The sequence below is a fragment of the Erithacus rubecula genome, assembly GCF_903797595.1.
Source record: "Erithacus rubecula genome assembly, chromosome: 1".
Lineage (NCBI taxonomy): Eukaryota > Metazoa > Chordata > Aves > Passeriformes > Muscicapidae > Erithacus > Erithacus rubecula.
Window position 1 is genome coordinate 93,592,705 of NC_136658.1, and position 25,180 is coordinate 93,617,884.

The 25,180-nt window shown below is 38.7% G+C and overlaps 1 protein-coding gene across 3 annotated transcripts in view; it reads right to left on the minus strand.

Annotated features, from left to right (window-relative positions):
• The window catches only part of ARHGAP6 (Rho GTPase activating protein 6), a 305,969-nt gene that overhangs the window by 30,641 nt on the left and 250,148 nt on the right, over window positions 1–25,180 (minus strand). For all 3 annotated transcript variants that reach the window (XM_079309630.1, XM_079309631.1, XM_079309632.1), the window contains exons 3-4: window positions 10,317–10,388; window positions 901–1,157 (exon numbers count right to left, since the gene is read on the minus strand). In XM_079309630.1, coding sequence (XP_079165756.1) covers window positions 901–1,157; window positions 10,317–10,388 — 329 coding nt within the window. The remainder of the gene's footprint in view (window positions 1–900; window positions 1,158–10,316; window positions 10,389–25,180) is intronic.

Genomic DNA, 25,180 nt, shown 5'->3' on the forward strand with positions numbered 1-25,180 from the left:
ATCCTAAGTATGAAAAAGGTGAAGTTCTTAAAAAAAATCTTATTTTCCAGAGTCTGTTCTTGTACCTCGATTCTTGCTCAGATTTCTTAAAAGGGGTTTTATTACAAGTATTTTATAATGCAATTTTTTTCTCCCTCCATTGCAAATGAAATCAAAAAGCAGTAAAGTCTAGAACCTCTATTCCACGGTAACGAAAAATGTTTACTAACTGTACAACTGGAAAGTTCAGAGCATAAAATTTACTTACAAGGAAAAATATTTATGCTAAAAAAATGATTAATTTTACATGTAGATTAATATTCAACCCAAACCCACCATTCTGTGTTTTGCTGTCAAAGGCATCTTCATAGCCTGCATGCAGAAACATCCATCAAAGACCCTGGTACAAATCTAGTCTGACAACTTCTTACCACAGAGGATATGATATGGGTTAGGCCATGAAGATTTTTATTAATATAAGGATAGGGATTAATAGCCAGATTTATTATCAGGTTAGAGCTAGATTAAAATAATTATACCCATAAATACCAAACACATAGGTTTAGATTTTCCCTGCTGAAAAGATTAGGTTGAAAACAGATGGAATTTATTAAATCCAAAACAGTTAGATAGAAGGAGGTAGATAAAGAGAGGAAACAGGAAGACCTCTAGATAATCTCTCTGCTTCTTTGCAATCTGCTACAGACTCACAGAGTCCATATCATCTTTTCCCACCATCATCAGCAAAAGAAGATTCCCACTACAGTTTAGAGTTTTCTGATGTTGATGAGGCTGACTTCCACGTGAAAAAAACCCACTATTGGAACAGAAAGTGCTCCACAGTCCACACACCCTACAGTTTTTTCCTGGTCCCCCCAGACCCTCAGTGCCCAAATCCCACCCACTGCATGTCCTACTTACACGCCTCCTCGCCCGCGGCGCTGGCTCAGGCGTGTTCGGGGAAGTGGATTCGTTGGGTGTTTCTGACGTGGAGCTGAGAGATGAGTTACTGCTTGAAAGTTCTTTGTTCTGCCTTTTAGCTCCAAATGGCAAGAGAAAGGCCACAAAATCTGAAACATCCTTTTGCTCATCTCTCTGAGAGTCTTGCTTGAGCTTGTAGGCCCGGTCATTAGCAATCACTTGAGACAAAGGCATTCCAAAAGCCTGGGGAATAAATTCTGCAACAACAACAACAACAAACCCCTAATAGTTACCAAACGTCTGATATTTATTTAGTACAAAAAGAATTAACTTTTACATTGCTAAAAAAACCCAATCTGAAGTCCCTTTTAATACGTAATAATTCCAATGAAGTATTGGTCTCAATAACAATAACAGTGCCAGGTAATTGTAGCCCATGATATCTGAATCGTATTTCCAGTCACATAATGCAAGACACACTGCACAGAATCTTGGAAAAGCACTTGAGATCAGATCTAATTAAGATGTTAACTTTCACCAAGAGTAACTGAAGTCAGGCACCTCTGGTTACATGTAGATGATGAAGAGGGGCATCAGAAGCTCTGGTAACCATCCTGAGACCCGGGAGCCTCATTGGACTGTGCCAAAACTCTGTCTCGCATTTCAAATCCCTTCACCATCTCCATTCTCATAAATGCTGTGGGGCATCAGAATCAAGGGGTCCCAGCATGTGCATGGGTTTCACAACAGTTCAGAACAGTATGAATCTACTGCACAGAGAGCCTCAAAGTACATTCACCACTCACACTAAGCCTTCAAGGATATTGTTTTAAATTCAAACAAGAACTATACTGCTTTAAATACTGGTAAGATTAAACTTTTTTAATAGTGGTGCATCGTATAAAGTTCCTTTGTAACAGTAAAAAAGCAAATGGAAATACAGGAGAACATGTTTGTCTCGATTAAGAAAGAAAAACATTCTATCTCACATCAATATAACTGTAATGTACAAAACCAGTATATATCTCAGGTCTCAAAGTAAAATGCTTAAATATTTCACAAAATAGAAAAAATTTTTACAGAATCAATCATCAGAAATGAAATTATCATCAAAAACTTTCAAATCAGATCTATCTGAGATTAGCTGAAGCAAAATTACTGAGACAGATTTCCAACTAGAACTGGATTGAGCTCAAAAGAAATGAAAAAAATAGCTATTGATGCTATTCACCCTGGTGAAAATAAGTGTCACTTCCACTAGGTTCCAGCTTCAGACATGATCATAGCAGGAATAAATAAAGCACCAGAGATTAAAATCAAATTTCTTTAAGCAGCAAAAAAGAAATTATTAAAGAAAATTAAAGAAATTAAAGAAACAACAGCTCGTTGTTCTGTTTGGGTAGAAACATTCCTGCTTTTTAGAAGCATGAAATGTTAAAGACATGAATTAACTTTGGTGGCCAGACAAAACTAAATCAGGAAGCAGAGCCTCATATATCAAGAAGCTCTGGAGGTGACTTACAAGTAGAATGACATCTAAAACCATCTGCATTTAATTTATGACAAGAAAGAACATCATCACACATATATCAAACAATGCAGGGATTGCCAGTTCCAGGAGTTCAGTTAGACCTTTCCCTCCTTTACTCAGCAGAGTGTGTCTACTAAATTATGACAGTATTAATATTATTTTTTTTACTGTTCTGAATTATCTTCCCAATGAACATTTAACATGAAGAATCTGAAATGCACATATGCAGCACGTGTCCCCTTCTGGCTGTCTGACTGGGTGCTTTGTATACTCCCAACACTCCTTTTTATTTGTCCTACTACAGCATTTCCTGAGAATAGCCAATAGTATATTTCTCTGGTTTGGCTCATAGCTGCTTGTGCATCAAACTGGGAGAGGACAGCAGTATTTAAGCTCATGTGATGCCCAGCAGCATGCCATTGATCCTACATCAACTGGGATAAAATCAGCAGGAGATGAGATCTCAGCTTCATTAAACAAGTGTCATTAAAATGACCCTCTCCCTGAGTTCAGTATGGGAAGGCTGGCATTTTGAGGTAGGCATTGCCCCTCCTTGGAAACTCTCTGGTGTGGGATTCCAGGTTTTTAATTGCTCTTGCTCAGTGTGGGCCAGAGAAAGGACAATGAGCCTCTACTCCAGGCTGCTCTGATGTAGCCCTTCTCAGAGGACATGAACCGCTTCCTCGATTTCTGTGTCTGGCAGAGATGTAGAACTGGATGAAAACCAACTGGCTGAATTTCAGACTAAATACAGATGGTAGTGGTGCTGGCTGGCAGTGGTAATTACATTAAAGAGCTGGCAAACTCAGTAACGTTTTGCTCATTTGTTGAAATTAAAAGAGTCGGTTGCCCCTCTGCAGACTGCCTACAGCCTCAAGTTCCACCAAAATGTGTGTGCTTGCACCATGGGCTGTGGTGGCAGGGAGCATGTGCTACCCACCACTCTTCAGAAGCATTCAATCCCAACAGCTTCTTGTTGGACAGGTAATTAGAGTGAATGCTAGCCCTTCTGACATTTCAGATTCATTAAAAAAGAAAAGCTGTACTCGTGCTCATTACTCATGTGAGGTAATTAGCAATCCATGCATGGGAGAGAAAGGGCACTAACTCAAGTCACAAGGTGTGTAGGTTTGAGGTTCTGGTCTCACAAGAAAGGAAAAAGGACCAGCTGCGTTTTTACAGTTGTAGGCTGGGGATCCCCTCTGTCAGAGAAGTTTCATTTACATGAAGAAATGTACCTAAAGCAGTGGCTCAAACCTTGGTCTGTTGTATACCTACTGAGTGCCAAATCCACTAAGTTTGTTATGCTCTGTAAGCTCAACAAAAAATTGATCACTTACTCAGTGAAGAGAGTGGACACAAAAAGATATTCTGCAAAAAACATAATATAAAAATGTGAAACAACCTGGCAGATTGGGCAATCAGCTTGGAAACAGACTTGAACCCTTAGCCAGCACCACTTTTAACACATTCCAGTTTTCAGTGTTTACTGGCAAAGGAGACAATTTACTGTTTTGGAGAAATGCACAATTTCTCTTACCAGAAAGTCAATCTTGCAGCTGAGGCAAGATTCTTAACAAAATTTTGATTGAAACTGATACGTTCCTAAGAAATCTTTCTTTGGTGGTAAATCATCATTTTTTAATAAAAAGCAGCATGTCACAGAAAAATTCCTAGCCAGATCAAATAAGAGTTTCAGTGATCCCAAGTCCTCCTTTTTGTTAATCAAATGATAATATTCAGGATGTTGACCCACATGGCTACAGCTTACCTGACCTCATGTCAACCCTCTCCAAATATGGTTTAAAAGACTCTCTGAAGTTTCAGCTGGTGAAAGCTGCTTTCCATCCCACAGAACCTAACAGTCCATTAAGAACCAGTGAGGTCTATATTCTAGAATCTAATGAGTCTTTCAATACTAATGAAGTGAAAAGTAACTATGGTTAGGGTGCTTAGCATTCAGAGTTTTTTCTTAAGTACATCATAAATGCTCAGTTTGGGTTGCTAAAATCCTGTGATCAAGATTTACTAAGGTGCTTGTACCACATGTATTTAAAATGACAGGAACAGAGATCAGAGAATTACATGCTTTTAAAGGGATATTTAACTGGGGTCTTTAAGTCAATCTCCCCAGGGTAACTCTGTTTTGCTAACTGAAAACAATTCTTTCAGATCTGTAGAGACCATGATGGAAGCAGAAAACAAGGAAAATAGAAACCTCAGTCCATAATGGGAACAACAAAACTCCTTCCAAATCTAAGTTCTTCAAAACCAGCATTGACTCCAAGAGATTCAAGATCAGACAATGTTCTCAGCATCAGTTCTGTAGCTGAAAATCTCTTCTTGAGCTACTCAGAGCTCACTGACCTTCAAGGATGGATATAAGGCCCTCCCAAATACTTATGCTTTTTTCTGGGAGTAGGTCTGGGGTTTTTTACAAAAATTAAAGAGATTATTTGGTACTTTACTTGACTTCAGTATCAAGTATGACAGAATGTAGATTAAAAAAACCCTTTTTTTAGGTCTGAGAGAATGAGAGAGCATGAGAAACATATTCAAAGTTTTTACAGAGGCACGGTAAGGCAGTGGAAAGGCTTTAAAAAAAATCAGACTAACTACAACAAAATGAAACTTCATTTATTTAGCTCCCTCCTTAAGCTGTACCAAAGCACACAGACACTATGATAGGCTGAATTATAGGAACAAATGCAAACATTAATTCATACATCTCAATTTGCTGAGCACGAATAGGAAGTAAACACAAACGACATTTTCAAGAATTCTGAACTAAAGAAAAATGGAACATCTGCTGGACTTGCATATGCCACAGTTACCAGGAAGGGCATTTCTCAGGAAGTCTTGCATTCAGCAGCTCTGCTCAGGCGTCACAGATGAACCTGCCAAGTATTTACATTCCATGCAGAAACATCAGCAAAAGAGATGATTCTCAGTTGCTCAAACAATCACATAAGTGTGATTGTTATGTGATTATTTCTGAGCAGGTCTCGTCATTAACCTGTAAGGTTTTCTGGAACCAAAGCAAAACAAACTTGGTTTACTGATAACATCTTTTAGTACAAGTAATTTCTGGGAGGCATCTCTCTCAGGAATGCCTGTGTGTACTTTAAAAGTAAGCCTGCTTACGCTGGCACCCATATCACTGGCAAGGGATGGCCAAAGACTCTGCTTCAGCTGCCATAAAAATTAGAGCTGAATTCATACGGGATTTGCCTCCAGCTGCCAGCATGCACAGCATCCTGAGAATGTCTTATTCCAAGCACAGTGTCTTATTCCTGCTCCTTCAGCCTGAGTACTGTTTGTCAGCAGCCAAATCCAATGTTTGGAGACATCTGTAGACAGTAGGATTGAGGATCTTGATGGCCATTAATAACAAGGAGGCTGGGTAAAGCAAAAGCATTTGAATGATGGAAGCTGAAAATATTGTTTAAATGTCTGGGTGGAGTGCCGTTCTCCTGTTTAGACTGTTTACATCCAGCAAGTTTTGCTATATCCTGCTTTGGTGAATTACTCAGAGATGTAATAACAATTGAAAAAACACTTCTTTTACAATTTCTTCCCTTTTAATGAGATGTTGACAGATTTCAAAAAGAACAAAGATATATAAAACTCATTTAAAGTCATTAAATTCTACTGTGGTATCTTTATTAGCCTTCAGAAGTCTGACAAGTTGCTGAAACTCTCACTTAACAAACAGGTTGACTGATTTATCTAAATAAAATGTGAAGTTTAGACAGTAAAAACAGTATAGATTGGACTGAGTCCTAAAATACAAGTTATTAAATCTCCAAACAGTCCTAGGAAAGAAGTGTATAATTCCTTTTGGTTATGCCTGTTAAGCATAGATACCTGGTGGGGTGGGTGGGGAAGAACAGTCTTGGGCACAAATTGGAAAGGGGTGGCACCTCTGCAGAGGGACACCCCAGAATCCTGCAGCCTGGGGCAGTTCAGTGCAGGTGCTAAAGGAGAGGGTTGGTCAGGGAAGAGCTGCAGTGAGGCTTCCACTGTGCATCCCATGGTGATCAGCCTTTCTTTCCACCCCTGGGCCTCCTGTGCCAGGCACATCCCTGTTATCCCTGACTGCAGCCCACACATGGTGCTGCATGATTGTCAGGATTAACCTCCAGGAGTCTGACCTACAAAAGGAGATTTTCAGATGGCACATACCCTGGGCAGGACCAACAGCATGGCTCCCTCAGCCATTCCTTGTCTGGGCATGTGGGGGCTCCCAGGCTGGGACTGAGAAAACGCAAAATGTTTGGAATTAATTACTCTCCTGACTGCAACTGTGTTTACAAAAGTGATGCTGAAGGGATGGAAATGCAGCCTGCATTAAGGCAGCTGCATCTCCTCCATATGAAGTGTCTGTAATCAGTCTCCCCGCTTCCCCTCCCAGATCCTGTGGCCTGGTCTTGTTCTCTTCTCTTCCCACAACAGTGCAGCTGGACTAGTTACTAAAAAAACCCACCACAAACCCCCCAAAATAAACAGAAGGAAGGCACTCCTTTCAGGCATGAGGACCAGGGAGCTGTGTGGGTGGGTGTGTGCTCCCAGCCTTTTGCACACCCATGGTTACAGTGTTTGTTTTGGACTGGCTGCCCAGAAATAGAAGATATTCTCTTAACAGAACAAGCTGTGAAATACACATTGATGGAGGTTAACTCTGACTTCAGGTGACATGGAGGTCTTTGTTCAAGAAAGGTGGTGGGGCCCAATTCTGATGTGAGTATAGCAGGCTCATCCTTATGGAAACCAGCAGCACATTTGTCTTTCCACAGCTAACTCATCAGCTGAAAGCTGGCAATCCTGTTCCCCCTAACTCCTGAGGCTGGAGGGAAAACAGCCCACAGGAAAACAGCCACCTTTCAACCCCTGTGCCAGGCTGAGGGCCCAGGGCACAAAACAGCAATCTTGGTTGTTCATTCCTCTGCTGTCATGCACTGAGTCTGCTTGTTGCATTTTAGCTATAGGAGCTGCAAAAGAGATAATGCAACATAGTTCTTTGTGTAATAGAGAAGCAAAAGAGAGCTTTTTTAAAGCTTTATTTAAAGAAACACTAGTTATATATAAGGTAGTTCGTGCAATACAAAACAGAAAAGACTCATTGGTCCAAGAAAGCAACACCTCTTTGAAAACATGCTTTCTGCAAAACATCCCATCTCTCACATCTTCAGCAGGTGTTTAATCACTCTTGTAATTTCTTCTCCTTAAGCAGGCTGAGACAGACTGCTTTCTTGGCTCCCAGCAGTATCCTAACAACATCTGCTCAGCAAGTATCTGAGTGGCAGATGATCTTTAGTAACTCAGAAGGGCAGAGAAAAGTACACCAGAACCAACCACAGCCAGAAAACCTGACGAGTAAGATGCCACATGCTGCTATTGGGCTATTTTTGCCTAACATTTGCTGATGGCAATTAGTAAGAGCAGATATGCCTTTCTTTTCACTCTGCTAACACAACCTGTTCAAATTGTGACGACTCCTAATTTCCTGGACCCCTCCTGACTATCCCAAGTTTTTCCTAAAGGAAGGACTGAAATACAGATTCTACTGTTTGAGAAGTGGTGGGGTATTTTCCCCTCAGAGGGCGCTACTATAGTATTTTCTAAGTGGAGAGTGCATGTTAAACATCTTTATAACTCAGAATAAGACAATGAGATAAAGGAGAAAAAATATAAAAGCAGATGGGGAATATGTTTGAAACATCTGAATTTCAAATAATAATAAGAAAAAATGAATTAAAATTAGGAGAATCAGCATAGTGATTTCTACAAATGATTCTTATAGTTAACCAGATAGTATGAGCAAAGCTGAAAACCAGGAAGTACTTAAATTTAAACAATGATGAATAAGTCCAAAGTGCTGATGTTTACTGTGGCAACTAGTGCATTCAGAAAACCCTTCAGAATGAAAATAAAGTATATCCCCATGCCTACTAACTGAATGGAGTATAAATGCAAGGTAGACACACAAGAAAATCCCTGAACAGAACTGTAATAGCAGAATGTAATATTATCTTGAAGTGCTCAACTGGTGCAGCTGTGCGATTATTAGAAACAAAGGTCGGATGAAATAAAACACTGCTGTAAGGAAATACAATAGAATGCAAGGCAACATAAGAAAAAATATTGTTTGAAAGATCTTTGGCAACAGAGAATTTAGTGGGTTAAGGATTTGTATCCATCACCAAAATGACACTCTCACTTCTCAAGGCACTGCACTAAAGAGCATTGGTGGAGCTCTGAATGTGCAAGTGCAAAGATCTACCAAGTGTGCGTGACACAGCAAAATCCTGGCTTTGGTGAATTACCAAAGCAATTTATCACTGTAAAAATCTGCTACAGTAATGAAAAAATGTGAGGGAGAAAAAAAGCCAAAATGCATTTTAACTCTCAAAAGAACTTCTAAAGAGGAACTTTCAACTGAAACTACAAAGTCACAGTACCCCACACGGATGAAAGATGAAAGCTCTCAGTACACCAAAAATTGGTCAGACAAAATGAAAAAGCAGGATGTGGTCAACATTCTGTGATGCAGAAGAGCACCTCACAGGCCCTATGAAGATCAATATCTGGCAAACACACTGAAAAGCAGGGCAGGTTTTGCACAGAATTATGTTGCTTTTGCACTCTTATCTGCACAAATAACTGCAGAAAAAAACCACAGCAATGTAGTGACTGACTAACTGCAATGTAACCAAATGTAATGCACTAATAGGACAGTGCAAAAAAGATTTTCCCCCAAAGGTGGCTATAAAATAATTAAATCTTTTCCTTAATAACTCTTCCTGCATGTGGCCTCAGTCATATATCAAGTAATTCTTGTAACAAATGAAAAGTTTGGTCCTTGCAATGTAATAATACAGGAAGTTACTGGATGTATCAAATCAATGAGTCAGGGCACTTTCAGTTTTAGAAAGATTAATACAAATATTTTCCATAATGAATACTGAATCAAGAAAATAATAATCATATCTTTTAAGTCATGAACAAAAAGTATTTTCTTCTTGACAGCTATCTAAACTAACTTGAAAATGGGGATGTTAATTTTTTCAGTGGAATTTCAAAGTTCCATTCTTCTTCTAAACTAGATTAAAAGTGAGAACATCACAGTAACCAGGTCACTTCCTCTGTCACAAACTCCTGCATTTGTATGCATGTTTGTGAAACTGAGATATCAATATTGAGTTTTACAACCATTTTTCCAGAACTTTTCCAGAAGTGACCACAAAATTAGATATACAATTACCTACAAGCAATTTCACAAACACTTTGCAGTGTCTCAGTATTTAGATTTAGTTCAAATGGCTCCAAATTACAGGTCAACTTCAGGTCTTGGATTAGGTCCCAGCCTATAAAGCTGATTAGTATCCAAACAAAAGAGTACAACCATATCTGTAAATCCTTGTCACGTGGAGTTTATTAAAATCCAACTGATCAGTAGCATTTAAGCATTCATATATTTTAAACAATGGCTATTTTCCTAAGGTTAAAGAAAGAAAAGCACACCAACTGACTTGCTTGGGCAGTGCTGGGTTTATGTGCTTTGTAAATTAAGAGTAATGCAGGTAAAGAACTGGATCATGTTACACAGACCACATTCTGCACTGGATGGTGAAAATGGGGAGAAAGAACATTGGAGAAAAGATGCAGTCCTTTAAATCTTCCTTTTTTCCTTGGGCAAAATAAACCAAAACCTTTCCATTGAAGAGATCTGTTATACTAAAGTCAAACATACTTTTTAGCTTGAAAATAAATACCTAGACAGTATATCAGCTCAACAACATTCTACTTCAAAAAGTATGTATCAGACTGAAGAAATCTCATATACAAAATTAAGACCTGATCACTAAGTATGTTGCCATTTTACCTTTGTCTCTGTTCTTCTCCTTCCCTAAAGAGTCCAGTTTCTTTCTTAATGACTTCTTCCTCTTTTGTCCATCTGTAAGAGGCAAAAAAAAAGAAAACAAAAAAAGGGAAATAAGTGAAGACAATTAACCCCAAACAAACTGTTGCACAAGCTGTAAGAACATGGAGTGAGATCACAGCACTGGGGATCAGGAAAGGTGTGAGGAACATTTCACAAAGGCTGGGGACTGTCACAGCCCTGCAGCCCAAACGAATGTGGCTTTGCTTACCCAAACACTGAGATTGTACTGGGGAACACAGCTGTATCTCCTACTGAGCACATTTACACATGTGTGGTCACTGAAGAGTTAACAATGGAGGATTTTTGCTGGATGCTCTTGATAGCAACACACCATAACCCTGAAAGGTACTGGACAGCCTTCATCCATGGTCACAAGGCTGAATCAGGTGTGGAGCTAAAGGTAGTATTGATCAAGTGAGGATTACTAACATCCAGGATAAATTTCTGCATAGCAGCCATAGCAGCTGGGTGATAGCTGACCACCTTCACATGACCCATCTGATCTGAACTCATACTGGGAGCTGGCAGCTGGGTACTGCATGTCCAGATTGGTTCACATGGATTAGAGCCTCAGAGAAATTTTTGTTCTGACAACCAATATATTGTCCAAGTTTTCACTAAGGTATTAAGGACCAAAGATTTTAAGAAATACCAGAGGCAGGTTGGTTCTTGAAACAATTATATCAAATGGCTGGCTATCATTATTTCCTTCAGCAGTATCTTTTGTAATGAAAAGTCAACAAAACACAATTTTATTTATTAGGTCTCAACAAATACAAGGGATTAAGTCAGGGGCCTGCTTTAACCTGTACCATTGGAATTTTTTAAATTCTAAAGCAATATAAAGGGTCTACATGGACTGATATGCTAACACAGACACTGCTCTAGATAGTTTAATAAATGTACCTTTTGCCTTACTGGTTGTGTAATATGGCAAAAACTCAAAAATGAGCACACCATATCCATTTCATTTTTAGGGCAAGAGAGTCACCAAGTATCCTGTCTCAACACATTTTTCTAGCTTTGCAAGCCAGTGTCTTAAGTGATCTTTTGTAGCAAGGAACATACCATAAAGGAGCAAAGTGGATCTTTGTTAATGAACTCCCATCTTTGCAATTAGAGGTCACGAGAGAACACAAGCTATTTCTCTGCACTTGTCCCTCAAATCCCACTGAAAACCAAGTCCAGAACATTACTCAATAGACTGCACAACAAATTCTGACTCTTTTATAGCCAATTAATATCCTTTTAATTTAAAAGTAACATTTCTTTTTGCTTCTTGTAATGGTGGTTACACTGACTCCACTTGCACACTTGCCCTCTGCAGTTATTTCCAGGGTACCACAGAATCCTAGAATGGCTGCAATTGGAAGGAACCCCTCTGTAGTACCTTCTAAGAGACCATCTGGTCCAACCACCCTCCAGAGAAGGGTCACCTGGAGCAGGTGACACAGGAATTTGTCCATGTGGGTTTGGAATGTCTCCAGAGAGGGAGACTCCACTACCTCCCTGGGCAACCTCTTCCAGTGCTCTGACCTCCTCAATGTAAAGAAGTTCTTCATCATGTTGAGGTGAAAACTCTTGTGGTTTAGTTTATGGCCATTGCTCCCTGTCCTGTTGCTGGGCACCACTGAAAACAAGCTGGCACCATCCTCTTGTCACCCATCTTTGGGATATTTCTATGGGCTGATGAGATCTTCTCTGTCTTCTCAAGTCTAAACAGGCCCAGGTCCCTTAGTCTCTCCTCATAAGAGATGCTCCAGACTCCTCCTCATCTTTGTAGGCATTTGCTGGACCCTCACCAGTAGCTGATTGTCTTTTTTGTGCTGAGGAGCCCACAGCTGGACACAGCACTCTGGATGTGGCCTCACTGAGGTGACAGAATGGGCAGGATCACCTCCCTTGATCTGCTGGCAAAGCTCCTCCTGATCCAGAAGCCCTCCTGGATGGAAGGGCTCTCAGCACTCACATCCCAGATATTCCATCCCTGTCTCGAGGTACAATTGCCATGTGCTGGTTTTGCTAACCCCCCACTTCCCACTCTTGCTCCACTGAGAATTCATCTCTCTGAAATAAGGCTATATGGGAAAGGTATTCTGGATGAGAGTTCAGCAATATAATGATGGTAATTCATTGCCTGATATGCTCTGTGATTAGATTTTCCTTTTTTCTCAGCCACATGACAAGGCTATAACTCAAAGTCATATTCTGATTGATGAAAACCCCAGACTTTTCACACCTTCTGACATATCCTGTTGCTAAGATTGAGTTCTTAAGAGAAATTCTTTCACCTCTTGGCAATATGAATAGTTGGTAGTCTGCTTACATGCACTTGACAGTATAGCTTGTTTTTATAAGGTTCCCTGCTACCATTGAGTTCTGGTTTTATGAAATAATTTTCAAATTATTTTCCACGTTATAAATTTAAATTACTGCTTCACTTTTGATAGATGACTAATATTTCTTTGGAGTAGAAGAGCCTTATTCTCCAAAAAAACATTTATTGATATTCTGACACCCACTAAAATCTACTAAGACATAAAAAAAAATGAGAGAAAGAACCAAAATTTGATGTAAAATGCAGTATTTTGCAATGATCATTTACATTTACAGTTTACCCCAAGGGGAAAGAAAAGGAATTGCATATGAAAATAAGGCTGAGAAGAATCTCAGTAAAATGCTAAAACTCAGAAGATCTGCCAAGAGGTCTGAGGTCAGTTCAAATTCTCCTCCTCCCCAGCAAAAGACATGATAAATTGCAGTCTATACACTGCATTATAAATGTTTTCAAATTACTGTTAATACAGGGCTCATCAGGCATGAACACTGCTGAAATATTCATAAAGTGTTTAAAGGCTTATGCAACTCCAGCAGTTTCACATATGAAATTAACCCAATTCACATTAATAATTTTTAGTACTTATTAGCTGCCATGTGGTTTTGAGAATATAATTAATATCCAAAACATTCTTGAGAAACAGGCAAAGCATTATTACCCACACTTAATACCTACTGTATGTTTTTTTAATTAATTAGCAAATACTTATTCAAAATAGTATTGTATCAGTCTGAAGTGCTATTAGGTATGGATGGATTGCTATTTTTAATTTCCCCTTTGGGAAAGTTTAAACCACATAGGGATAAAAACTTTCAGGCTCTTATCCAGCTTTTTGTGTATATAATTGTCAATTTATGTCTTCTTTCTGTAGATCAACAATAAATTTCTCCTTCATCAGATTCCACTCAAGAACATAACCAAGACTAGAGAATCACTCAAATGACAACTGTCAAATGAAGGAAGCTGCATTTTTTTTTTTTTGCTAACCCATTCTTCTCTTTCTGAAGGACACCTGTGCAGGCAGCTGTGCAGATCAAGTTTGTTTTTCAGAAATGGACTTGATCTGTTCAGTACTTACTAATTTATATGTTTGCTGCATTTTTCACTGCAATGTATCTACGTAGTAAGACAAGCACAATGAATATTTAAAAGATCAAGAGTCTAGAATCAAACCCCTGAGAGCACATTAAATTGCTATGTGACCTGTTTTTCCAAAGTGGTGAGCACTTCCAGGTTCAGTTACTGCCAAAAGACTTTTATATTTCAAAAATTAGGTCATCTCTTTAGGACTCTGTCAGTGAACCACACAGTCTACAGAATACAAGATTGCTTGTACTAATCTGCTGACTTTTGACAAGAATTGAACAATTTGAGTTCTGAGATTATCAAAACTTAAATATTTCGAATTAAGGTTGAAATTCCCCTGCAGTGTCATCACTAACACCATGCTTTTACCATTCAAATCCCAGATTGTCTACAGACCATTTGAGGGCTTAGATTTCACTCTGAGCACATGGTTCTACAAACTAGATAATAAAAATTCATTTTCACACTAAGAATATATAAACTTCAGCTCCAACATGAAAATAGAGAGAACTTTGTAAGTTTTTTAAATTGATGTTCTGTTGCTTTGCACAAGAACATCTACCAACACCTTCTATGACTGAAGAGAGGGAATGCAGGCTGAATCCTGTTAATATTTACTTCCAGTACTTCTTTATTCAATTTATATTTATGGAAATGAACACAAACTCTATTTGGAAGTAAAAGTGTTGTTCAGCATAAGCTAAGGCATCAGAAATTAGGTAGTGGGAATTAGTTCAGAATTACAGTTAGTGGCACACAAAGCTAATACTCAGGAAGTCTTGGCCAACAGCTTCAGATTATGTCACTCAATATCAATATCCTGTGAAACCCTAATCCAATATACTTTTGATAATTAATAAATTATGCAGTAAAAAAGTAAAACAGCATCCAAGCTTTTAGTGAGACACTAAATAGTGGGACACTATTACAGTATTAGGCTTCAGGTAATGAAAAAAATACCCTATCAAATATTCCTGAAGTGAACCTGTAACAAAAATAGGATTCTTCAGCACTTTCTTTAGACATGGGCTGGTAGATTATATGATATTCCTTTTATGTTACTTACATGCAAGGACACTTTTTATTACTCAAAAACATAATTATAAACTCATACAGATCCTTTAAACTAATTTAACTCAGTGGACGTTTGACATAAGAGATGATGTGATGCTGATAGGGCTGTAGAACAAAGATAACTTCCCATGTATTGGCTATTTCCTTTGCTTAAGTGAAATTAGTTCCTTGTCCATTTAGGGAAGAATGTTTGTGGAATTCCACAATTAAGAGTTATTTTCACATAGTATAAAAAGAGAACCTATCTCAGTGAATACTATCAGACCCATAGCTCAATTATCAAAACAGAAACTGATAAAAAGGTTGATATTATGAGATTTCTAAACTGCTTCATAGTAATTCTGATTCTATTCACAGCCATTTTTCTTAATAACCACTAGTAATTGGATCTAACAGCACTTAAAGAAAAAAATAGAATATATCTTCTAAGATTGCAATCAATTCTGTCTTGAAAATTACTGCCAATGGCACCACAAAGCACAAAGTCAGACCTCTCTTGAGCACTCGTTGGTTCACTTCACTTTTCCAGAGAAACTCATTTCCCAAGTGCCAGTCTCCCTCAGCCAGCCTGTGCTAAATGTCAAGCTGCAGTCCCTCTGGCCTGTGCCATACTGCAAGTAATTGAGAGTGTCAATCAGGAAACACTGCTAAATTCTGTTGACAGAGCACAATAAAGGCAAGACTGCACTTCATTCATTGACAGTTCACAGTGTTTGTGGTTGCAGACACTTCTTTGGGCCACTATATAAAGCAAATTTACTTCTGAATATGCACTTGGGGCTGCTCTGCTGAAGAAAACGGTGCTGGTTTTACTTAGCCATTTATGTGACTATGAATGTCCATCTTGAAATATTTATTTTTAAAAACTTGTTGAAATGCCCTGTCCCCATGCAGTAGCTTCCAAAGCACTGCCAGCTGCAACACAGATGGAAGATTTAAAAATCCAACCAGAGAAACTGGATTTTGGCAAATAAAGCAGTATAAAAAAGGGAAGGCTGAGCCTTCAGGTATTTCTCATCACTCTCACCCTTTGCCTCAGCCATACACACACAAGACCTCCATCAGTGATGCAGATTATTGTATTTATTCAGAAGCCTTGGACTATTATCCCATTTTTCATTATGGCCTATGTTCCATGCAATATTTCACTTTGACTTAAACCAGCATTTCTTTGTGCTTGTCAGCTGGCAGCTGATGGAAGAAAAGCCATAATCATTGAAGAATATTCCACAGCTACAGTCATGACCTTGCAGGTGACATGTGGCTCATAGATCTCACCTCAGCCCACAACACCAGGTCCAGGCTGCTCCCCAAAGGCACCACACACACAATGGAGGCACATTTTCTTCTTACATGCTGCTTCCTCTGATGCAGCAAACAAGCTTTAGCATTCCCCTCTCTGAAAAACTCCCGAAGAATGTGCTTATGGCAGAAAAAAACAGCATGAAAAGGGCAGAGCTGAAGTCAAAGCCAGTTTTTGAGGAGCAGGGAGATCCCTCCTGTTGGGCTGTGCACAGGGGGACAGGGCTGGAGCATCACCCAACCCAAACCCTTCTCAGGGCCATGGTGAGAAACCAGGAGAGCTGTGGGGAAAGTCAACTGCACAGGAAAGAACACTGTCAGCAACACAATGCATACAGTGCACTACCTGAGAAAACCCACAATCATCAGACTGTTAAACAATGAAAAATGTGCTTTTAATTCACCTCTTCCACATCCCAGCAGACTCCTTGGTAACCTGTGGTTAGTGCATCTTCTTCAGACCTAGACTTCAGTCCCTCTGGGCTAAGGCACTACTAATTGTTAAAATGAAACACAGACAAATTACAAAGCTCAGCTTTAAGCAGGTTTAACTGATTCAGCTGCTGGGAGTTTAAAAGCTGCACTACACACAATTTCTTCACTGTTGGACAGCAAGAATTTGGTCATGCTGGTAGATGACTTAAATTATTTATCTAGGAAGTATTCATAGGTTTCCGTGGAACATGTCTAAACTGGTGAAAATCTCACCTACTTCAAAAGAAAGCTGCATCCCTATAGGAACTACAGTTTTACTAACCAAATAGCAGTTTACAGTTCCTGTGCTTCTGATACAAATTAAAAAAAAAAAATAAAACCCAAACAACCAAGCCTACATAATTTGCTTGCCAGGTACTAGTAGATTTTTGTAGTACACATCTGTTGATATTGCACAGCTATTCTGAAGGCAAAGGTGATCAATTTATACTAGTTGAGCACATTACCAGTAGACTACCCTGTCTTTTAGGAAAACAAATCTAAAAGGTATAGTTCCAAATGAGACTCAAATCTAGGAAAATGCACTATTTCTATTGAAACCTATTTGCAAGGTCTGTTTCTATCAGAAAAAGCCGTGACCCAACTTGCTGAACAAAAAATGCTGTCAGAAAACACAGACTACATCTGCAGTAATATAGGTATTAACTGTCCTTCACAAAAAAGCACACAAAAAAACCCCCAAAAAACCAAACCAACCAAACAAATAAAAACTAACAAAAACCCAAGACCACCACCACCACCATAACCAACAAAACAACAACTTACTCTGGTCACTGCTCTAATTCAGACAGCAAATGCTACTCAACTCTCATGGCTAGAGGAATCATAAGAAAACATGACATTTCCACTCCATTTGCATACACATTCCCTGGTTCATTTAAGGACTTAATTAGTCTCCAAGTATATATGTTGTAAAAAAATTACTACTTTGTACTTTCAAGTATGCTCTTTCATGATTCTCTGTCATGGAGACTTGCATTAACTGGTGGGCAAATGCAGGTGCAACATATTTTAAGGGTGAGAACCAAACCTAAGTTGATAGGGAACAAGGAGAAGAGCTGGGAAGGAGCAGCTTCCCAGGGCTGCCGAGGCCACTGCACTCCTGCTGTGCAGGAAGCTGCAGGTCCTACAGATGAGCACAGCACAGCTGCACCAAAAGAAACACTTCAGCAAGTACAAAGTGGATGCCTGTCTTGTTTGTGCAAGCCGCGTATAAATATTCTTAAAATAACAGAATTTTTAATAGTTGCAGAATTTTTTGAACCACTACAACAAAACCAAGAACAAAGTTTCCTATCTTTCCTTTTAATTTTTTTTGGTTTGTTTTTTTTTGGTTTAAGGTATTCTTTAATCTTTTTGTATTTGGAGAATTGACTAGAAATAACTCTTTGGAGAAGTGAGGGAAAAAACCCCTTCAGTTATTTTGCCATTACTTTAATGAAAACATATATAGTTTTTTTTTGGTCATTTGAATATTATTTAACTAATAATACATTTAAGAGGGCTGCATTACATGAGCTCTGAGGATTAAGATATTCAGTGAGTTTTAGAATCCAAACACTAAATTATAATTGTTTGAGAGCTGATGTGTTAAATGTTTACCTGGACCTAAGGAAAAAACCTCATTTTGACATGAAAATACACAGTTGCTCAAGTAATTTTCTGTGCCAGAATGAGGAAAATGGCTGCTGCTGCCATACATAGAAGGGATGATGAAAGTAACTCAAAAAACCCATGCAAAGCTACCTGGCAGCCTTTAGAGGATTATGAAGAAGAGGTCAAATGCCCTTATATGTGGTTGTTTGTGGAGAGCAGCAAAAAGCAGCCAAATTCCTGGAGAGGGAAAACAGATACACAATGCCAGGTCTGACTTCCTTGTGCATAAAAACACTGAGATTTTCAACTCATACACAGCTCTGCTCCTTCAGCACCACATTAGCACAAGATTTCCCACGTCGTAAGAAATCCCAAGTCATAGGAATCTAACAAAATAATATTAAAACCCCACCTCCCAACATAAACTCTTAAAAAAAAGCCAGAGAGAGTGGTCCAGGTCTTTTGATGGAGCACATGTCTTGTGCCAATAATGGAAGTAAAAAATGCATGTAGGCATAGGGAAATTAGAGGAAACCACTCCTTCCAAGTCTCAGGGCATATCTGCTGCCTTGACAATGATGACAGGATTCATGGAACAGTAACAGCAAGTAGCAGGTGCAAGACAAAATATAGACGCTACTTTTTGACATTACAGCAGTATCCACAGTGTGACAGGAGTTTGCCTAATCTCCAAAGATAGGGAAGTTCCTGACTGAAATAGCCTGTGATCCATCTGGGACCTTGCTGCTGCCCTTCTCTGTAAGTGAAAGACACTCAGAAACTGAGATGATGGGCAGAGTTTTGAAGCTTTGAAAAAGACTGAACAACAACCCCTTCTTGGAGTGTTTTCATAGCTCAGAAAAATTATCAGCACTAAATCAGGTAAAAAAAACAAGGTCAAAAATTATCTACACTTATAAATGAAAACAGCTATAGTCAATGACAGTACTTTAGTAGTAATGAAAAACATTTAAGACACTAAATGAAAACCAAATAGTGTGAGATACAAAAATATAAATAATAGCTCTAAAACTGCTTTCAGTTCACTGGGGAAGTGGGGCAGCAGGGGGAGAAATTGACTTTCTTCTGTCTTCAACTACTTAAATAAAAAGTAATTTAATAATGTGGAGGGGAAAATGTAGTTTGATGCTAATGCTAGTCAAAATTCCTCTTGTTCTGATAAGGAGAGGCACCTTCAATCTGTATACAGGGTGGGTCGGGGCAGAACAGATACAATTACCAGCATAAATTGGCCTTGGTTTTATTGTTATCAATAAACTCACTTGCATGCCTGTACTGGCAGGTGAAGAAGCAGCCCAGTTTCTTTACATCTCCCCACACTGCTCTCAGTGTGAGCATGAGCTGAGCTCTTCAAAGGAAGAGGGAATTCCTCTAACCCTCTGGAATTTAGGAGACCAGACACTGGTCACAGAGATGGCTCAGGGCACCCATGTCTCCACCGTCTTCTGAGCATCTCCTTGTTGTTGTGACTCCTTTGGGTAAGTCTGTCCTCAGACCCTCACCTTAAAGAAGAAGCCACACAAGAAAATAAAACATCTTTTGTAACTTACTCCCTCTGTGACCAATTACACTAGTCCACAGCAATCCTGCTCAGAGCCATGATGAAGGCATGAAATGAGAGAGGAGCTTGGGGCATGGAAGTGAAATCATGGTCTTTCCCTGGACAGTTTGGTGGCTCCAATAACTGAGCTGTTACCCCCCTGAAAAATGACCAACGGATCTTACTGCTAATAATGTCTCTTTGTAGTAATTACCTGTCCTTTGTATCATCAATCAAAACAGAAACAGATGTTGAAAATGTAAACCACACAGAAAAAAGACACAAGGAGCTCTACAGAGAACACTTGGGTTGACTTCCTGCACAGAAATAGAGCCACATGGACATCTGTCTAATCTATTCTTAAAAACCTTCAGCAGGAGATTACGTCTCCATTAAATCTCAAGGCAGCCTTTTCAGTGTAAAAGCCTAATACAAAGTTATATATAGTACCACAGCTCTGATAAAATAAATCTATCTGGAGACACTTTATCTTTCCTAATCAGCATCTAGAGACATTACGCTTCTGGCACCAACCACAACTCCACTTAAATCATGCCTGTGGAAAAACTAGAGAAAATTTTCCTACCTAAGGCAAGAAAAAATCGTCAGGAATACTTCCTTAATGGACTTCTAAAAGGAGCAACACACACAAGATAATTGAACTAAGTCTGATTTTCAGCTGCAATTTTTGAAGATGTATACTGGAAGAATACATGTTATACTGATGCTCCATTGGCAAAGCTCTACCAAAGGCAAGCAGAACATGGAAACTATTAAGCTGCAATGCCAGTATTCCTAATAAAAGTTCAAAAGCTTTTTCCTTGTATATATTTTTTGATATTTATTCTTTGGCTTTGAATCACAATAAAGCACAAATTTTTAAGTCACTATAGAATCACTGGACATACACATTGATTATTGGCAAGTACAGGATAGCCTAGATGGGCCTTCAGAATCAAAGGGTAAGTACTACCTGAAGTACTAAAGACAGATTTGGCTGAACACAACCAAGAATATCACTGTTACACTAGTGTTTTCTTAAAGATTTAGGGGGAAAAAAACCAAAAAAAAATACACCAAATTTTGCAAAGCTGTTTTAGTGCCTCTGCGTGTGTATTTTGCTTCCCAACACTGATTCTCTCTACCATGTGTCTCAACTGTTGAATATGACCCATGGTCATGATCAGTGTTTTAAAATGAAAGCCAAGATTTTCACATCTGACACTAATACAGACAAAATATTAACTATATTTATATGTACTTCAAGTCAATAGCAATTTCTAGTGTACTCCTAAAGAAACTACAATAGATAGATTTTTTTTTTTTTTTGTCTCAAAAGTAATTTTTAAATTCTATCAGACATAACATCAAATATATATTGTACATACAGCATCAAATATATGTCGCAGCAGTCTCTGGATCTGACTTTTCGAAAGCAGTACCCTAAAACTACAACAGACAGTATCTAAATAACCAACTGCCCTAGTAATGAAAAACCTTGGTCATTATTTCATCTTCTCTAGCTTTTCCTGATATTTGTATATAGAAACACAGATTGTAAATATTTATCTTAAGAATTTAAGCAAGTTCTCCTTCCTTCACAGTGAAGGGAGCTGCACGACTCCTGCCTGTCAGCACTCCTGCCCAACAAGCTCCACAGACAAGTGTTCCTTCAATGTCCATCCCTGTCCTCATTCCTGTCCTCTCTCTCCACAAAATACACTGCACAACAGCTAGTTCTCAGAAGTTACACAAACCTTTATTTTAAACGTGCTAAGGAATAAACTCATTTTGTCATATTTACATTATCAGAGCCATTGGTTTCCCCATGAAACCTACAGCACTTTCTACCTCTGCTCCTGCAGCACAATGAAAATACATACTGCTTCTCAATCAAAGCTCCCAGCTATCTACAAAATACTATTTCATAAAAATACAAGCTTTTTTTGTTTGTAGTAAGTTATGTAATGAGTAAAACCTTTTGCTTTCAAACCTATTAGTTTGCCTCTAACTGACAGAAGAGCTAAGTTGAATAAAGCTTTCCTGATATAAGCAGACATGTAAAACCTGTTGTATGATGCAAGAAAACCTCGGAAATCAATTTGCTGAGTGCAGCATAGTCTTTTATTAAAAAACTGCCTCACAGCAAAAATTTAAAAAAGGAACATCCCTCTAAAAACTTTCTTAGCTTTGGAAGATAATGAATTATTTCCCCTGTTGAAATGTTAGAAAAATTATATTCTTGCAAGCTTGATGTATTTCCATTTTGTTCTTTTCTCAACAGTGGCAAAAGAGTGAATTGGAAAGAAAAAATCCCAACAGAAAATTTCTGCAAATTTCCTTACTGGATGAAAAAAAAATGACAAGCTTTTTCTTGTTTTCTTATCTCTCTGCCCAGAAAAAGTCCTGCCACCTTCACTTTGATAAATGCCTTTGTAGCACAGCTCAAGGCTGTTTCTCACAACTTCTACCCTGCAGCAGCTGGGATGTCTCCTAGTTTAAAACATTAATCCAATTTTATTCCTTGTCTTCTTTTTTTTTTTTTTTTTTTTTTTTTCCCAGACTGAGAGATACTAGATTTTGTTTTCTTAGGGTAAAAAAAAAGAATCCTTGGAAAAATACATTTTTTCCACGAAATATTTTAATTGGAGGGCACAGGTGGGAAGTTTCAGTCTGAAAATCAGAAAGTTAAACAGTTTTTATCTCTGACCAGTCTGCCTGATACAGTATATCCAAGATTTAATAATGCAGCATAAAGAAGGAGAATTTATCTCAGCTGTATTTGTTTTAAATATAATACTCATGAACTCTACTACACTGAAAGAAAATCCATGGACTCATAAGCCCATGCCAGAGACAGTATTTATATAAGGAGAATCAGCATTAAGAGGGGTGGTAATAAGCCTCTTCACTTAGGAGATACACTGACACCAGGTCAAAAGCACCCAGTCCATAAGCCTGTAACTCCACAATGTATATGCTATGGTTTATTTAGATGTTTTCCACTGCCACAACAGCTATGAAGTATATAGCACGGTCAGTGATTAGAAACAATGAGCAGTTTGGAGCCCTCACAAAAATGCAAGCCCAGATAAAAATCATAGTCACTCTCAGTGCTAAGGAAAATGAAAAATGAAATACAATGGTGAGTAATGTAAGCAGAAAACAGATTGAAAGAATGCCCTGCCAAAATAAACAAGAAGCAGGGAATTGTGTAACTCTTAATTCCCATTTTTATTCAGAGCTTAACTGGAATGGATTGGGGGCAAAATACACAAATGAATGGTAAAAATTCAGAAAGCCCAGCCATGTTTTCTTTCACTTCAGAGACAGGGTTGTCTCAGCTCTCAGTCTGTAATCACACCACACACTTATCCAGCCCTGCTTCTTCAAGCTCACATTACTAAAAACACATTGTAGAGGAGACCAATGCTCACCTCATGTGAGCAAATGCATGGTGTCACATGTCACAAAGCCTGCATGCAAAAACACACACCAGCACATGTTCAAGCAGCATCAGCTTCCCTTACAATGACTTTCCTTAAATGACTGGGACTGCATTTAGGCTTCTAAACCCACCCTTACATCAAATTCATTACAACTAAACCAATGACCTGAAAGCCAGATTTGGCAGTAAAGTTAAGCATTACTCTCTCCCAAAACATCACAGAATCAAAGAATCATCAAGGTTTGAAGAGACATTCAAGATCATCCAGTCCAACTGTCAACCTAGCACCAGCATAATCACCACTAAACCATACAGAACCCCAAATGCTCTCCTCATTTATTCTCTCTCTGCACAAATCCTTCAGCCTCACTGCAAAGCTGAGAAGACAATATCCTGTTGTGAACTGGCAAGAGCACAAGCAGTCATTCTCTCTTCCTGAATAAAGAGAAGACTCAAATGTGATCCCTGAGTCCCAAATCCTATTCAAGCCCCTTCACCAACAGCTTCCCATCACACCTTTAAAACCCAGGCAGATGCTCTAGGAGTTGAATTAGGGTTGAAGCCCTAATTCCCCACTTGCTCAACTCATAATGTCCAAGTAGTTCCTACCCCTGCTTCCAAACATAGGGTTAGTGAAGTGGGACAGAACTGTGAAGAGAGTCATGAGGTACAAAAACATGAGGTATTTAGGAAACTGATCCAATCAAAACTCATTCAACAACCTCTCAGCTCAAGAGATACCTGGAGCCAATGAACAGAAGAACATAAGCTCCTCTGCTGCTCTGATCCGAGTTTTACTCTGCAGGAGCCATCTAACTCAAGTTAGCATTTGCTTGTGAAGACCTTTTATAAAAGGTTCATTTTTCTCACTACTTGTGTGCAAGGACATACACAGAATTGTGATGTCACCATAAGGTAAGCACACCTGAAGTGAGTTTCACTACCATTTTTTTCTTCCCATTTTAAGTAGAAGATGACTTCCCTGAAGTGAGAAAAAACACACTATATTGTAAACATGAACTGCAAAGAAGCATTACCAGAATGGCACTGTTGTGACATTCAGAATGTCAGCAAATTAAAAATCTTCCACAGAGTAATTGCATTGGTAAGGAAACTGCATAATGTTTTGACTGGAAGTTACATCCTCCTACAACTTAACCAACACAAAATAAATGATTCTTGGTCTAGTCTCTGGTGGCAAATCGGGGAGCCACGTGGGAGCAAGAAAAAGGGAGAAAAGCAAGGCGACAAGAAACAAATGTGAAACATCTCATCATATAGGCAAAACTTGTACCTCTTGATCAACTTGAATTCATTCTAATTACCTACTTCAGTGCAATTGTAGCATATTTTAAGTGATATGCTGGTTAAAGAAATTCTTGTGGGAGGTGATCCCTTCTCTGTGACCACAGGATATTTTACTAGGAGATGTTACTAATTTTCTTTATTAATGGTAATGGCTACAATACAGTGAAGGAGAAGGATTACATATGAGGTATAAGATTCCAGATGAGCCCTGGAAGAGGTAAACTGCTCTAGCTGTGACAAAGGGACCTTCTGAGCATGGGAGGACTGAAGCATTATGAAGAAGCAACCAGTAACAGCATGTCTGTGGCTGTAAAGATAAGGCAGAGGCATCTGTACTCTGGTTTAACCTCCATGCAAGAACATTTGGCACAAACACTTGCTAGCCAAAAACAATGAATTTTTACCTATCACCATACCTATGCCAGTAAAAGTAATTATTCAAATGCCTGCAGGCACATGCATGTTCCAATGTAATTCTCTAGAAAGTTTTGAAAAGCAGCCAAAGAACCACAAATAAGTCCAGCTCTATACACAGCTTTCTAAATTTTCTAATACATAAATAGTTTCACTTGCCTCTACTCATAAATATTTTCATA